This window comes from Amblyraja radiata, chromosome 5 (assembly GCF_010909765.2).
Source record: "Amblyraja radiata isolate CabotCenter1 chromosome 5, sAmbRad1.1.pri, whole genome shotgun sequence".
Lineage (NCBI taxonomy): Eukaryota > Metazoa > Chordata > Chondrichthyes > Rajiformes > Rajidae > Amblyraja > Amblyraja radiata.
In genome coordinates, this window is record NC_045960.1 from 49,022,387 (window position 1) to 49,039,495 (window position 17,109).

The following is a 17,109-nucleotide window of genomic DNA, read 5'->3' on the forward strand; positions in this document are numbered from 1 at the left end:
ATTTGAAATTAAATCACAAATGTGGTTGGGCTTTGTGGACATCTACTGTAAATGCCTGAAAACCTAAGAGAGCAAACTGCAGCAGTAGCCTGGATAATACAACTAATGGGCCCAAGAAGACATTTCACAAATAAAGACAAACAAAAAACACAAATAATTAGTTGAAGATAGTTTGTGGAGAATTTTGAAATATCTGGAATACTATCAGTTTAGACAGGAAATCGGATTATAGTTCTGGTCTAGTTATCTGAGCACCAGTGTGTAATTCACATAGAAACTAATTGTAGAATTAGTCTGAAGAAGGGTCTCGACCCAAAATGTTGCCCATTCCTTCTCTCCAGAGATGCTGCTTCACCCGCTGAGTTACTCCAGCATTTTGTACCTTCGAAACTAATTGGAGTCCTTCCCTATGTTATCAGTTTATTTTAGTCCTTGGAGATATAATGGCACGAGAAACCAATTAAAATTAAAAAAACATCATTAAATCATGTTTAGAGAAAACACTTAAGGGGAATAAATCTCTATTGTTAGTAATTTCACCAAGCCCTAACCATCTGGCAAAAAAAATTGCAATTTTAAGCAGTAAAAGCATTATAAAACAAAGTTGACAAAGTACTTGACATTTACTCCTTTTGAACTAAAATAGATAATTTATTCAATTATGATGGCTATATCATATTACATTGAGTCCACCACTCATGTAGCAATATGTGATCCAAGGAGATCTACATGTATATGAAGAACAAAAGGGTACCAAAGGAGTGAATAGGCCCTTTTAAGGTCAACTATGTTGAATCATTGTAGATGGGGCAGGTGTCACTGTTCTGCCCGAGGAGAGGTGGGGTCTCAGTCCACTGGGCGGTGGTGACTACAAACATCAAAAATGGAGGAAATGCATGCAAAGGGCCTATCAAGGCAGATGGGGAAGCCATGCAAGCAGAAATATATTTCAGAAGCTTCAAAGTAGGAGCTTGAGAACAGATGAGTAAGAGATGTAGAAATTGAGGAAACAAGGGATAGCATCTTTATAGAAGATAGGTTGGGAGGGGGGCAGTGTCCAGTGGAATTTGAGGTCAAGGTGGAGTTGATGCGGAAGGTGATGAAATTGATAAGCTCTGCGCTAAGGCAGAAGGCAGCAACAATGCATCCGTGTATCAGAGAAACATTTTTATTGTGGGGGGGGGGGAGAGAGAGGATGTGTGTGCTGGAATATGGGACATGAACTATTCCACATAGCCATGAAATACAACATGCACAACCATGTCCCAAGCAAGTGTCCATGGGTATCACGTCGATCTGAAGAAAATGGTAGTCATTGAATGTTGTTGAGGGCAGGGGAAACATCTGCCAAAGTGTTGGGAGTGTCAGTGAAGTAGTGGAGGGAAACTGGTTGGGTATTTGTTCAAGAAAGAAACGGAGAGCTCTAAAACCTTCCTGATGGGGGATGGAAGTGTATAGAGATTTAACAGGATTCCTCCATCAGTCAGATCTTCTCCTCCTCACTCTCATATCTGCTTTCTACAGGGACTGTTCTCCTCAGGATTCCCTGGCTCACCCCCCCCCCCCCCCCCCATTTCCTGGTGTTGCCCACTGCCACCATAAGTGTAACACCTGATCATTCACCTCCCCTCCTCACCACCACCCAGTGATCTAAGTAGCCATTTGAGATGAGACAGTGGTCCAGCTACATCTGGTGCTTGCGATGTGGCCTTCTCTGCATTGGTGAAAACAAGTGCAGACAAGCTGAGCGCTTTGTGGTACACCTGTACGACGCTCAATGGCCAACTCACTTCCAGTCGTATGTCATTTTAAATCATCCTTCCCATTTCCACACTGATCAGGCAGTCCTTGGCCTTCTACCTGGCTACATAGATGCCAAACACAAATTGGAATCACATAGAAAATTCCACGGGCAGCTCACAACGCAATAGTATGAATATTGAATTTTCTAATTTCAAGTAACCCACACCTCCAGAGCTCTCCTCTCACACACTCACCGGTCCCTCCCAACAACAGTTTCTAATTTCCCTTCCGTCATCCCTTCCCCATCCATCGCCACTCATCACCTTCCAACATCTGTTCCATCCCACTCCTCCACCTGGTTCCACCTGCCCATCATCTGCTCCCTATCTAGTTCCAACCTCAATCTCACTCCCCTTTCAAATCAATCTTTCCCATTTCCTCCCAGTCCTGATGCAGGACCTCAACCAGAAATGTCAACTGACACCTTTTGCCTCCATAACTTGAACCACTCATGCATCCAGAAATCAAATCAGTCTTTCTTGTTAGTCCCTGCGATCAGTGGCTGATTCCATTAGCACAGATTAATTTGCTTTGTGTTTTCAAGGTCTTGCTGCCTTACCTTCTATTCCTAGGAGTTTGCCTCACTGTAGCCAAAATCACAAAATTAATTCACTGTCCTAAACCCGTATTGCACTATGTCCACTCCCTTATTGCACTTATCCCCTGGATTTAAATAGACCACACACACAAGTCCCTGTTTTTTTCCAGTCATAGCATCAGTCGTACAGCACAGAAATGGACCCGTCAAACCACCATATATGCAGACCTTCTTTTGCCCATCTACATTAACCCTATTTGCCCATATTAAGACCATACATTTTCTGAAGGCCATTACACTTTGGACCCCCTTACCATTAAATCGATTCCAGAGAGTGAATTAAATGACATATAGCAAATAAAATTAAATGCAATCTTTAAAGTTTAAAATTTAATTCTCCCTCCTGGCTAAGAGAATGCAGAAACTGGATTAAATAACTTTTTGGCAGTCAATAAATTATGACCAAGAGCAAATTAAATGTAAAGAAACACAAGTGTCAGCAGATTCAAGCAAATCAACAACTAATTATGTGTTGATGTCACAATAGAATCCTGAGAATAAATACATGGGTCAATAAGTGAACGTAACTCACCAAATAAAACTAATGATGTGTGACTCACATGACTCACTTTGGATTACTAATTATCTCAATATTACCATTGGAGCAGCCTGGTGATTTGGAGTAATTTAATATATTTTAAAACTGCGGATGCTAGAAATGTTAAGTGAAAACTGAAAATGCACTCAGCTGGTCAGGCAGCATTTTTGGAAAGAGTAACGGTATGAATGTTTCAGGTCTGAGATCCTTCAAAAGAACTGGGAAAGGGAGATAATGCGTTCATTTAAAATTACAGAAGGTGGGGGAGGGAAGGTGAGGATCAATGCAATAATCTCTGACGGTGTGGCTTAAAGATGGTTCTCAAGTTAAAGGACATATGTTGTTTAAGGAGATCATAAGATCATAATTTATAGTAGAATTAGGCCATTCGGCCCATCAAGTCTACTCCACCATTCCATCATGGCCCATCAAGTCTACTCCGCCATTCAATCATGCCCTCCTAACCCCATTCTCCTGCCTTTTCCCAATAACCTCTGACACCCATACTAATCAAGAATCTATCTATCTTTGCCTTAAATAGAACCAGACTTTGCCTCCACAGCCTCCTGTGGCAAAGAATTTCAGATTCACCTCCCTCTAACTAAAGAAATTCCTCTTCATCATCTTTCTAAAAGAACATCCTTTAATTCTGAGGCTATGACGTCCCACTAGTGGAAACATCCTCTCCACATCCACTCTATCCAAACCTTTCACTATTCTGTACTTTTCAATGAGGTCCCCCCTTATTTTTCTAAACTCCAGTAAATATAGGCCCAGCGCCGTCAAACGCCCATCATGTGTTAACCTACTCCTTCCTGGGATCATTCTTGTAAACCTCCTCTGGACCCTCTCCAGAGCCAGCACATCCTTCCTCAGATATGGTGCCCATAATTGCTCACAATATTCCAAATGCGGCCTGACTTGCAGGTTTGCTAGTGCTACACGGGTGGGTTTAAACTAAATAGCAGGGGGGAAGGGGTTGACAAATTGGAAGTATAAGGATGGAGTTAAAGGGAAAGAGAGTGCAGGAAAAGTTACGAAAGACTCCCAAATTAATGGGACAAAGTTCAAGTAGGGATAAGAGAGTAAGGTCAGGTGAAATAGGAACCGGTGTGAGAGGGGAGGTGAATACTGAATTAAAAGTGTTGTATATGAAGACGTGAAGTATAAGAAATAAAGTGGATGAGCTTGAGGCTCAGATAGAGATTGGTAAGTATGACATTGTAGGAATTACAGAGACATGGCTGCCAGAGGATCAGAGCTGGGAGCTGAATATTCAGGGTTATACGTCCTATCGAAAAGACAGACAGGTGGGCAGAGGGGGTGGGGTAGCTCTGTTGGTAAGGAATTAAATTCAGTCCCTTGCGAGGGGTGACATAGAATCAGATGTAGTCATTGTGGATAGAACTGAGAAATGTTAAGGGTAAAAAGACCCTAATGGGAGTTATCTACAGGCCACCAAACAGTAACCTGGATATAGGGTGTAAGTTGCATCAGGACTTAAAATTGGCATGTAACAAAGGTAATACTACGGTGGTTATGGGAGATTTCAACATACAGGTAGACTGGGAAAATCAGGTTGGCACTGAACCCCAATTAAGGAAGTTTGTAGAGTGCCTGCGAGATGGATTCTTAGAGCAGTTGGACTGGAGACTACCAGGCAGAAGGCAATTCTGGATGTAGTGTTGTGTAATGAACCAAATTTTTAAAGTAAATTCAAGGTAAAGGAACCATTAGGAGGCAGTGACCATAATATGATCAGTTTTAATCTGCAATTTGAGAGGGAGAGATAAAATCAGAAGTGCAGTATTGCAGTTGAACAATGGGAACTATGGAGGCATGAGGGAGGAGCTCACCAAAGTTGACTGGAAAGGGACCTAGGGAAATAGTGGAACAGCAATGGCAGGTATTTCTGGAAATAATCCAGAAGATGCAGGATCATTTCATTCCAAAGAGGAAGGAAGATTCTAAGGGGTGTAAGAGGCAGCCGTGGCAGACAAGGGAAGTCAAGGACTCTAGTTAAAATAAGAGAAGACATATAACATAGTAAAAATGAGCGGGATGCCAGAGGATTGGGAAATTTTTAAAGATCAACAGAAGGTAACTAAAAAGGCAATACGGGGAGAAAAGATGAAGTACGAAGATAAGCTAGCCAAGAATATAAAAGAGGATAGTAAAAGCTTCTTTAGGTATGTGATGAAGAAACAAAGTTAAGCCAAACGTGTGTCCCTTGAAGACAGAACCAGGTGAATTTATTATGGGGAGCAAGGAAATGGCAGATGAGTTGAACAGGTACTTTGGTTCTGTCTTCACTAAGGAAGACACAAACAATTTCCCAGGTGTACTAGGGGACAGAGGACCTAGGTTGACGGAGGGACAACTGAGGGAAATTCACATTAGTCAGAAAATGGTGTTGGGTAGACTGATGGGACTGAAGGCTGATAAATCCCCAGGGCCGGATGATCTGCATCCCAGGGTACTCAAGGAGGTAGCTCTAAATTGTGGACGCATTGGTGATCATTTTCCAATGTTCTATAAATTTTGGATCAGTTCCAGTGGATTGGAGGGTAGCTAATGTTATCCCACTTTTTAAGAAAGGAGGGAGAGAGAAAGCAGGGAATTATAGACCAGAGCCTGGTGGGGAAGCTGCTGGAGTCTATTTTAGATTATTAAAGATGTAAAGATGCATTTGGATAGCAGTAACAGGATCGATCTAAGTCAGCATGGATTTACGAAGGGGAAATCATGCTTGACTAATCTTCTGGAATTTTTTGAGGATGTCACAAGAAAAATATTCAAGGGAGAGCCAGTGGATGTAGTGTGCCTGGACTTTCAGATAGCCTTTGATAAATTCGCACAGGAGATTAGTGGGCAAAATTAGAGCACATGGTATTGGGGGTAGGGTTTTGACATGATAGAAAATTTGTTGGCAGCCAGGAAACAAATAGGGATTAATGGGTCCCTTTCAGAAAGGCAGGCCTGACTAGTGGGGTACCGCAAGGCTCTGTGCTGGGACCACAACTATTTACAATATACATTAATGATTTAGATGAAGGAATTAAAAGTAAATTTGCAGATGACACAAAGCTGGGTGGCAGTGTGAACTGTGAAGAGGATGCTATGAGGATGCAGGGTGACTTGGACAGGTTGGGCAAGTGGGCATATGCCTGGCCGATGCAGTATAATGTGGATAAATGTGAGGTTATCCACTTTGGTGGCAAGAACAAGAAGGCAGATTATTATTTGAATGATGATTATTATTATTATTGATCACATTTGGCCCTTCGCTGGCTCGAAGGGCCTAATGGCCTATTCCTGCCCCTATTGTCTATGTGTCTATGACCAGCGCCATATAGAACCTCAGCATCACATCCCTGTTTTTGTATGCAAGTTCTCGTGAAATAAATGCTAGCATTGCGTTAGCTTTCTTTGCTACTGATTTGACTTGCGGATTAACTTTATGGTTACCCTGCATCAGCACTCCCAAGTCCCTTTGCACCTCCAATTTCTGGATTATCTCCCCATTTAGAAAGTAATCTACACCTTTATTCCTACTACCAAAATGCAGTACTCCACACTTTGCAACACTATATTCCATCTGTGACTTCTCCACTCACTCTCCCAACCTGTCCAAGTTCTTCTGCACCCTGCTTTCTCTATGCTACCTACCCCTCCACCTATTTTCGTATCATCCGCAAACTTGGCCACAAAACCTTCAGTCCCCTCATCCAAATCAATATACAACGTGACGAGCAGCGGCCCCAGCACCGAGACCTGCGGCACTCCACTAGTCACTGGCAGCCAACCAGAAAAAGTCCCTTTTATTGCCACTCTTTGCCTTCTACCATCCAGCCAACCTGCTATACATGCCAGTTTCTGCCCTTTAATGATACCATGGGCCCTCTTCTTAGCAGCCTCACATGCGGCACATTATCAAAGGCTTTCTGAAAATCTAGGTATACAACATCTATTGACTCTCCTTTGTCTGTCCTACTATTTACTACTTCAAATAATTCCAGCAAAAAAGGAGGCTTTAGATCGGTGGACATGCAGGGATTATAGAGATATGGATCACATGCAGGCAGAGATTAGTTTAACTTGGTATCATGACTGACACAGATATTGTGGGCCGAAGGGCCTGTTTCTGTGTTGTATTGTTCGATGTTAAATAAAGATACATAGCAAGAATGTAACAATTAATTGCAATGCTTCACCTGTTGATTAAGTGTCCTTTTAATAGACATTAAGAAAGTTGTATTCATTTATAATCTTTCATTATAAAATATATCTATAGACACAATGATCTGTAATTCGCTGAGTGTGACTGACTGACTTGCAGTGAAGGAAAAAGTTTCCAAAACGAGAGAAAGGCATTCTTCCTTCATTTTTTCATTGCAGCATTTTTCCTTCCTACCAATACTCAACTACTCTCAGTGGATAGCACATGAAACAACTCAGTTCATATTTTACCTTTCCATTTTTTCCACATAACACATCCAGTATTCTCATTTGTCAAGGACAAATTGTGACATTTTCTTTTATTAGTCTCTCCTTACATCACAGCTAATACTTTATCATCGAATCGACTATTTTAAAGCCAGCAATTTAAAAAATGTTTTGCATGTAAGCTCTGTTTAAATCGGTGCATAGGTTTATCACAAAGTACAAAACTTTTATTTTTAAAAAGCTACGCAGGTGAGCCTGCACAATTAAGTTTTGGGTTTTTTTCTTTCTTCATTCCAGTCAAAATCCAGAATACAATCATCTTCCAATTCATCAGCAGAGAAGAGATATCTACCCATTGTCGCTGCTGTGGTGCTAGTTGATGGAAATCCAAAGGTCTTCCTTTTTCTGGACAGCATCCCAGACTCAGTAGCATTATTTTGTACCATACTTTTCTGCTTCGCAACCGATACTTCCCTTTGATCTGTAATCTTTTCACTTTTCTTGTCAGGGGATGGACTGAAAGAGAAACAAGCAAGCTTTGCTAAAGTACTGGAGGACACCTTCACCTGGCCCGTCAAAGCTGAACTTCCACTGCCCTCTTGCTCTGTTATCAGTTCTGTAGGAATTGGAGGTTTTGATTTATCCAGTGCCACCTTTTGCATCTTCCCCGTGTGTTTGTTACTGAGACTCTTCTGCAGATCAAGTGATGGTTCTGTACCGCTGCAATTAGCAACCAATGTTCCTTTGCTTGCTTTTTTATGCAAGAGATTACTGTTAGAGGCGCAGCTTTGTAATATTCGGGGAATTTCTGTCTGGTTACTGGCTTGGGATGGCTGCTCAAAAGCATGTGTCAATTCGTTATTCAATTCTGTATGATCAGAGAACGGGGCAGAGGGTTCGGAAGTAGATTTAGCTGCAGTTGAATGGCTTAGTTTTTGCTTTGACTTGAATACAAATGTCTTTAGTTTGGTCAATAGGATGTTAGAATCCCCACTAGTTTCAGGCTGGAGAGGAAAGGCATCACTAGCCTTTAAAGTATGCTTTGTTCCTGGTGGTTTTATTTTCTTATTTGCTTCAGCTTGGAGCCCAGGTGAAGTACATTGGCCTGAAGTACCACCAGATGAGCTGGAGTCATCCAGATTCAGAAGTGCACTGGGTTCACTTGATTCAGATAAATTACTATCGTTAAAAGCTTCTTTACTTTTGAACAACATTCCGCTCTGTGAAACCCGGGAAGCGTGTAGCTTTTTGGACACCCGAACAGTGACAGCAGAATTCGATGTGTTTGAGGAAGCATGGATTTCAACATTTGTCTGTCTTTTCATGTGATCCGTGCCAGTTCTTCTTTCAGCTTCTGAATTCTCAATGGCTAAACCAGCAGACTTCATGTTATTTGCACCACACAAACCTATAGGTGGTGAAATATTGCTGGAATTACTTGTTGTTGCAACTTGCTCTGTACTTTTTATTGGCTGGGGACTGGTATTTAATTTAGAAAACAAATGCTGATAAGAATTCCCTGATGTTAGTTTGAGTATGCAGGATTCAGCTGTTACATTCCCCTCTCTTTCTGGCCCCTTTTCATGAGTTTTGCTTTGAAAGTCATCAAACCAGGTGAGATCACCATCTGTTTGATCAACATCCTGAGCAATGGGATTCAGTCCATCAGTTCTTGAATCGGGAGCAGCTTCAGAAAATGCATCACATCTGTCACTTGAGTTTGTACATCCATTTGGTGGATGCTGTTCGTCTCCATTCTGAATGCTATTGAAAATACAAATTACATTATGAAAAATATTTAATCCACAGAAATGTCATCTACAGAAATTATTTTTTGATGAAAAGCCAGAACTACCCTCTCTAACCACCCGCTAAACATGATATGAAGTCTAGATCCATCTCTTTGATTACTTCAGTTTTTAAAAGCTCTCATGTGTTATAGCTAGCAGAACAAAATCGCCTTATTTACATATCTGATGCAATGTTCAAATCAATGTGCAGGACAAGAGGGGAAGCTGTGGTAGAAGTGGGATAATCAGCCATGAGCTGGGTAAAAGAAACAAACTCAGGTAGGGTTTATTCCTCAATTTAAATAAAATGAAATGGGATTATAAATTCATTAGTTCTTAAGTAATATGAGCAGAATTAGGCCATTCAACTCATCGATTCTCCTCTGCCATTCAATCATGGCTGATCTATCATTCTCTTTCAACCCCATTCTCCTGCCTTCTGCCAGTAACATTTGATACTCTTACAACTCACCTATCAATCTGCGCTTTTAAAAATACCCAAAGACTTGGCCTCCATAGCCCTTTGTGGCAATGAATGACAGACTCACCACTATCTGGCTAAAGAAATTCCTCCTCATCTTCTTACTAAAGGTACATCGTTTTATTCTGAGGCTGTGCCCTCTGGTCCTGGACTCTCCCACCAGTGTAAACATCCTCTCTGCATCCACTATCCACGCCTTTCATTATTCAGTAAGTTTCAATTTCACCCCCCCCTCCTCATCCTTCTAAACTCCAGTGAGTACAGGCCAAGTCAAGTCAAGTTTATTCGTCACATCGCCAGAGCCATGCGTTAATCCGATTATTCCAGTATACCTCCTCTGGACCCTCTCCATTGCCAAAATATCCCTCCTCAGATATGGGGCCCAAAACTGCTCACAATACTCCAAATGCAGTCTGACCAGTGCCTTACGTCCCTGATTAGTGTAAATGACGTGGCTATTGCTCTTTGTGCACTGAAAGGTCAAAATCCCTATTGAGGTTTTCTAATAAACATTTAATGCTCTGTCCCCAATTGAAAACTTTAACTTCATCTAATCCCGTGCAGATCTGTTCGAAGTAACACTGCATGCCTGCACTAATGCATTGAAACAATTTAAAAACTCCCTCACGCAAGTATTGCAAGCATTCCAAAAATTCCCTGGTGAGCAGAGACCACATTGCAATGCATCTCCAAGCTCCATTTCACATTTCCAATGTCTTAGTTGAGATACAACTCTGGCATCTTTGCTTCAATGAGGCAGCCTTCACAATATTGCTCCCTTGCTGATTCTTGTAGACAATCATGTAGTCAGCCCTACCCAATTGCTCAAATCAATGTCGTAAACCGGCTGGACAAAGTTGCACTGCTCCCAGTAGAGTAATCAGCAAGTAGGGGGTTAATTGCACATTACAATTACCACTTATGGAGGCACAAGATGCTGGAATCTATAACAAAATTAAACTGAGAGGATCTCATGAAACTGGTTTGAGCAGCATCTGTAAGGGGGGGGAGGGGGGAGGGTTCAATTGTCAGTTCAATTTGCAGTTCAACATTCTTGTAATGTTTAGCAACAACTAAAGTGTCAATAATAAAATAATTTGTCTAAATAATCAATGAATCCACCCAACTCTGATAACGGTGGTGTTTCTTCAATTAAAATGATCACATTTATTACCCTACAAGTATAATTAAAGTAAACCTTTGTAGTATTCCTCAGTACTATTATACTACAATACATTATACTACAATACTTTGTAGTATTCCAGGCAGCTTGTGCAACTTTTTTTACCTGTCAAGTCTCTGCAGTTCTTGATGGAGAAGATCATTTAGGCCCAGTCTTTCCAACATCAATTCACACTGCATTTTGTATTGCTCAATTGTGTTTGCTGGAAAGGACGTGTGCAATGCGTTCACACCACCGAGAAGAGCACCTCCCTGGAAATAAGGGGAAAAAAAGCAAACCAAAGTCACAAAAAGACTAATTTCGCATTCAATTAGCTTACGTCAATTATTTGTGCACGTGATAAAATTAGTTCAATATATTATTAAAGATACAAAAGCAAAATATTTCCGTGTTTTGCGTGTATCTCTTGATATAATGTGCTAAACGTCCAACTTCACTCCTTCACCTTTACATGAGATGTTGGATTTAATTCTCATTTCAAAATAAAATGTTTTTTTCAGCAATACATACCTGCATGGATGACTCCATTACAGAGATCACTGTGATGGCATCTTCAACAGTTACTTTATCCCTAAACATTAGTCTTGCATGAGCTAAAACACAAATTTACAAAAATTGGCAGGCAGCAGTAGATTTAAAAAAAATCTATACACTGAATTGAAATAAACCTACAAATAACAGCAGGCAATTGTGACACAGCCCGGCTAGCTCAGTCGGTAGAGCATGAGACTCTTAATCTCAGGGTCGTGGGTTCGAGCCCCACGTTGGGCGTTACTCTTTGGCTCCAAAGTATGGCAACAGGTGCAAAGATTTGTGACATAAAGAACCATCTAACCATTGAGTTGAAGCCGAGTCAGAGGGGGACTAAATTGTTTCTCTCTGCTCTCTTTATAAAAATCAAGCCTACGAAGAACATCTGATTGCACTGGGAAAATAAGATCTTTACTCATTATTTTGAATTTAAAACTAGTCTTTAAGGGATTTGTTGTCTTTATTTTTGCAACCTTTCTGTTTAAATGTATTTTCAATTATTAAAACATATCTAATCAAACATTTAACCCAAGAAACACAAGAACTGCTGCATATGTCCCATTACTCCTGTGAAGCTTTGGGATATGGACAAATAGTGAACTCAAGTGTGGAAGCTTATTACAAGAAAAATAAATAGTCCAACTAACTAGTACTTAATCCAACAGTTTAAATATATTTTCCCTCTGCCACCCATGAACTACAGCTGAAGTGTACATAGAAACATAGAAAATAGGTGCAGGAGTAGGCCATTCGGCCCTTCGAGCCTGCACCGCCATTCAATATGATCATGGCTGATCATTCACCTCAGTATCCTGTACCTGCCTTCTCTCCATACCCCCTGATCCCTTTAGCCACAAGGGCCACATCTAACTCCCTCTTAAATATAGCCAATGAACTGGCCTCAACTACTTTCTGTGGCAGAGAATTCCACAGACTCACCACTCTCTGTGTGAATTTTTTTTTTCTCATCTCGGTCCTAAAAGACTTCCCCCTTATCCTTAAACTGTGACCCCCTGTTCTGGACTTCCCCAACATCGGGAACAATCTTGTAAGTTTGTAAGTTTCTATAAGATCCCCCCTCAATCTTCTAATATCTAGCGAGTACAAGCCAAGTCTATCCAGTCTTTCTTCATATGAAAGTCCTGCCATCACAGGAATCAGTTTGGTGAACCTTCTCTGTACTCCCTCTATGGCAAGAATGTCTTTCCTCAGATTAGGAGACCAAAACTGGACGCAATACTCCAGGTGTGGACCTACATAACCTACAGGATCCCATGGCAATCAATAAACTACAGCTGCAAATTGATGCCTCCCAGGAGGCTGCAAAGAAGTCGGAGGTGGGGCCCACGGACGGCACCTGGGGCCTGGGTCGCGCCACGGAAGGGACCTGGCGTTGATAGTGGAGGTCAGTGGGGTGGTCGATGAAGACGCCGACAGACGAACGAGGACGGACCACGTGGGAGTGAGGACGCCACTGTCGGGGGAGGAACAAAGGAGGACCCAGCGTGGGAGGGACCGCCATGAGGGGGGGGGGGGGGGAAGAACAAAGGAGGATCTGGAACCAGGCTACTTTGTAAATTTGTCAGCACCCTTTATGTGGTGACTATTTGCATACCTAGGGTTTGAAAGTAAAGGTTTCACTGTGACTTGTCACACGTGACTATAAAGTATTGATTCATAAAGGAAAAAAAATACAAAAGCACTGGCAAAGGGTCGAAGACCCGAAACATTAAATGTGTACCCATTTCCCCAGTGTTTCCATAGTTTTTGGTTAAAAAAAAAAAAAATCTATCATGGTTCCTGGCACACTTCCAGACTCCCATCTCTTAATTTCACACCACCTTGACAGACATATTTCTTTACTCTAGATCAGGGGCCTCCAACTTTTCAGTATGAGGGCCACGCATCAATTCAGTACGAGTTACTGGACGCATCAACTCCACCCTCCCAGAAAGCCTTGATCCACTGTAATTCGCCTACAGCTGTAGCAGGTCCACAACAGATGCCCAAAACCCATCTCTGGAACATTTGGATAACAAGTACACCTATTTATTGACTATAGTTTGGTCTTCAACATCATAATTTCAACTAAACTCATCTGCATACTCCTGGATTGGTCTCCGAACCTCCCTCCACAGATGGATCCTTGATTTTCCATCGACCACAAACACAGAACCATATCGCATGGAAACAGGCTCTTCGGACCAGCTTATCCATGCCGATCAAGTTTCCCCATCCACCCCATGTTTCTCTAAATCTTTCCTGAGTACATTTTTCTAAAACAGTATTACCTGCTTCAACTACTTCATCTGGCAGCTTGTTCTGAACACCCACCCACCCACATTGTGTGAAAATGTTGCCCATCATGTTCCTATTAATTTTTTCCTCTATCATTTAGGGGCTAATAATTTTTATAGTGAGGAACACTCCAGGCACCTAATAAGTACGGCCAATTCTTGGAATTTTATTGGTATTAAAGTAAATCCATAATATCCGTTTTGATCGTTAAAAATCTAAAGACTGCTTACCTTCAGCTAAACGTACCAAGCTCTCAAGCATACGTATTGTGGTTCTTGCTGCATTTCTGAACCCACTTTGACGTTGCACTTGGTAATATTTCACAAGGATTTTATTTGCTTCTTCGGAAATCTTAGGTTGAAATGTCTTGATGAGACAGAAGTAGGTTTTCATCTTCTCCATGCTCCACAAATTGTTAGAGACAGTTGGACACGCTAAATGGTTTTAGGAAAGGATATATCGTTCTATCATTAAAACAACACTTTTATGTAACCTTGAGGCATTTCATGTTATTTAATAAGCCTAAAGGGATATTTAAAAATTCACAAAACGGTAAATAAAAAATGCTTTTTGACCTTAAATACCTTTGTTTTCCAGAATAAATGAAGCAATTACTTTGTCCCATTCTTCATTTTTGGTATCCAGGAGCACCAAAACAAGGTCAAATCTGCTCAGCAATGGGCTAGCAAGAGCTGTATTTACAGTGATAGATTCATTGGGATCATACTGGCCTTTTGGATTAGTAGCTGCCAGTACAGTGGTCCTAGTGTTCAGCTTGCACACTAGTCTAAACATAGAAAGATGGTCAGTTTTATATTAGAATATTGCATGGGAAAAATACTAGTAACAATTTTAACACTCATATTAATAGTAATTATAATGGCAGCACCAAACCTTTATTCACCTGATGCTTATCACATAGAAACAACAGCATACAGTGTCCTTAAAAATGCCGCCAATTTTGTGTGAACCTATTGATTTTATTTTTGTCACTGCTCTGCTGTATCACGCATTTCCATGGCCCGAACTGGATAAATCACAATTGATGAATTCGGGAAAATTATTTCAATTTCACAGGCTGAATTGGTCGTAACATTATTTAAATCAACAACAAAATAACTAGTTAAAAGTCACTTTGGAAATTGACAAACAGAGAAAAAGCTGCCTTGCAAACAAAAAAGTTCAGGGAAAAGAAAGTGTTTTATTTAACCTCCCCACAGCGAGCAAATGCCATGCTCTCTTAAGAACATGGTCCAAAAGCTTCACCACTGCTGGCTGCTGAAACTGACTTTTAGTGATTGTTGTGCAATGATACACTATTCAACAAATGCAACATACTGCTTTCAGTATTTTTAGCTTGCACTAACAGAAGTAAACTTAGCTATTTAAAAAAAAACTTTTATTTTTGAAAATCCTGCAAGGGGGGGATACAAACCTAGTTATGCAAGACTGAAATCATCTAGCCCCCGACACCATTTTCCACATTAGCACAATTATTCTTCCACAACATGAGATTTCTCAGGTATGCAACTATTGCATCATTGCAGAACTACTTGCATGAGATCCTGTATAACAGAGCACAAACACGGATGCACCAGACTTGCATTCATTCTAATTGCAGTTTGACATCGGTCTTCCCAGAACTGGAGAACTAATTGCCTCGATCCTCTCAGGAATTATGCTGAGAAATTTAGGTACTGAACAATTGAGACGAGGTGCAAGGAAGAGCTACTTGAGGTCGGTAACAATCTTTTGATTTAATTAAATTAACATGCAGACGACCCGTCCCCTCCCCACATTACATTATTTTCCTAAAATATGATCTGATTTGTGATACAAAGCTGCATCATCTACGCAAGTGCTAAGAAATGTACAAGTTGAAACAAAAAATCTTTATTCATTTTTTCCCCCATCAATTTTGTAAGGGCAAATTTTATTCCATATCTCAAACCTTTGGGTAGTGATTTGCAAATCTGTAAGTACAGATTTCCTCTACAAAATGGCCGTAATGCAGGGGTCGCCTGTTTTCTAATGTTTGATGTTTTTTCCCCAAATAGTTTCTCAAATGTTTAATGCAGTCATGACCATTTAGTTTAGTTTAGAGATACAGCACGGAAACAGGCCCTATGGCACTCACCGACCAGCGATCCCCGCACATTAACACTATCCTACATACACTAGGGACAATTTTTTTTTAGATTTTCCAAGCCAATTAACCTACAAACCTGTACGTCTTTGGAGTGTGGAAGGAAACCGTAGATCTCTGAGAAAACCCACCAGGTCACGGTGACAACGTACAAATTCCGTACAGACAGCACCCGTAGTCGGGATCAAACCCGGGTCTCCAGCACTGCAAGCGCTGTAAGGCAGCAACTTTACTGCTGCGCCACCGTGCCACACAATCCAATATGTAGACCAAATTGAAGAAGGGTGCATTACTTGGCAGCAAACACCAATGGGGAAATTATTTCAGTAGCATTTCATTTTACATCCGCAATGAACAAACTGTGGAGCTAATGAGAAATTATTTTAGAATTTCAAAATTCTGTACTGGTTGCACCTATTCATACATATTAATTTAGGATATGTGGATCAAATGCCGATTGCTCTCAATTTACCTCAGAACTGTCTGATTGTTATACTAGTATTATTTGGCTTGTCCCTAAAATAGTCACATAGAGTTTAGTTTAATTTATTATTGTCATGTGTACTGAGATACAGTGAAGAGCTTTAGTTTGCATGCAATACAGGGTATTTTGCTAACATATTTGTTGCTAAAGTATAAATAATCATTTGTTTTGCCACAAGGAAGACGGAATGCACATGTTTTAAGACTTTGGGGAGGGACCATGGAGAAACCAAACATTAAATTAGTCCTTTGCTGAAAACAACTTCAAAATATGAGAAAATCTTACCCTGCCTTTGCCACACTTATAGTCTGCTGCTCCATAGCCTCATGGATGCTACATTTATCATGTTCTTTCATGCTGTTAAACTCATCAATGCAACAAAGACCTCCATCTGCCAGAACAAGAGCTCCTGCCTCCAAATTCCACTCCCCGGAGTCCTTTACAGCAGTCACAGTCAGACCTACAAGAGAAAGAGGCAGAGGAAAGAAACCTCATGGCACATTTCAAAGAGAGTAAAAGCCCTGAGTGGAAACTAAGAGCTGCAGATGCTGGTTTACACTAAAGGACACAAAGTGCTGGTAACTCATCAAGTCAGGCAGCATCTCGAGAGAACATGCATAGGTGACGTTGCGGGTCAGGACCCTTCTTCAGACTGTTTCTAGTGTGGGGGGGGGGGGGGGGGAGAAGAGTGGGAGAGAGGAGAGGCAGAACAAAGTGTAACATGTAATAATTGGGCATAGGCGAGGGGGATTTCTGATAGGCAAATGGGTGGAACAAAGGCCAGAGATTAAAGGTGAAGGTGAGAGATAGG

General features: G+C 41.0%; 1 protein-coding gene and 1 non-coding gene across 2 annotated transcripts in view; one reads left to right on the forward strand and one right to left on the reverse strand.

Annotated features, from left to right (window-relative positions):
- Positions 1 to 7,423: 7,423 nt before the first annotated feature.
- mcm9 (minichromosome maintenance 9 homologous recombination repair factor) overlaps positions 7,424 to 17,109 on the reverse strand; it is a 42,223-nt gene continuing 32,537 nt past the window's right edge. The window contains exons 8-13 of the mRNA XM_033021170.1: positions 16,584 to 16,758; positions 14,253 to 14,455; positions 13,899 to 14,102; positions 11,350 to 11,432; positions 10,945 to 11,090; positions 7,424 to 9,149 (exon numbers count right to left, since the gene is read on the reverse strand). Coding sequence (XP_032877061.1) covers positions 7,649 to 9,149; positions 10,945 to 11,090; positions 11,350 to 11,432; positions 13,899 to 14,102; positions 14,253 to 14,455; positions 16,584 to 16,758 — 2,312 coding nt within the window. The 3' untranslated portion in view covers positions 7,424 to 7,648. The remainder of the gene's footprint in view (positions 9,150 to 10,944; positions 11,091 to 11,349; positions 11,433 to 13,898; positions 14,103 to 14,252; positions 14,456 to 16,583; positions 16,759 to 17,109) is intronic.
- On the forward strand, positions 11,538 to 11,610 carry trnak-cuu. The gene has a single exon. It is a non-coding gene; the product is annotated as a tRNA-Lys (tRNA).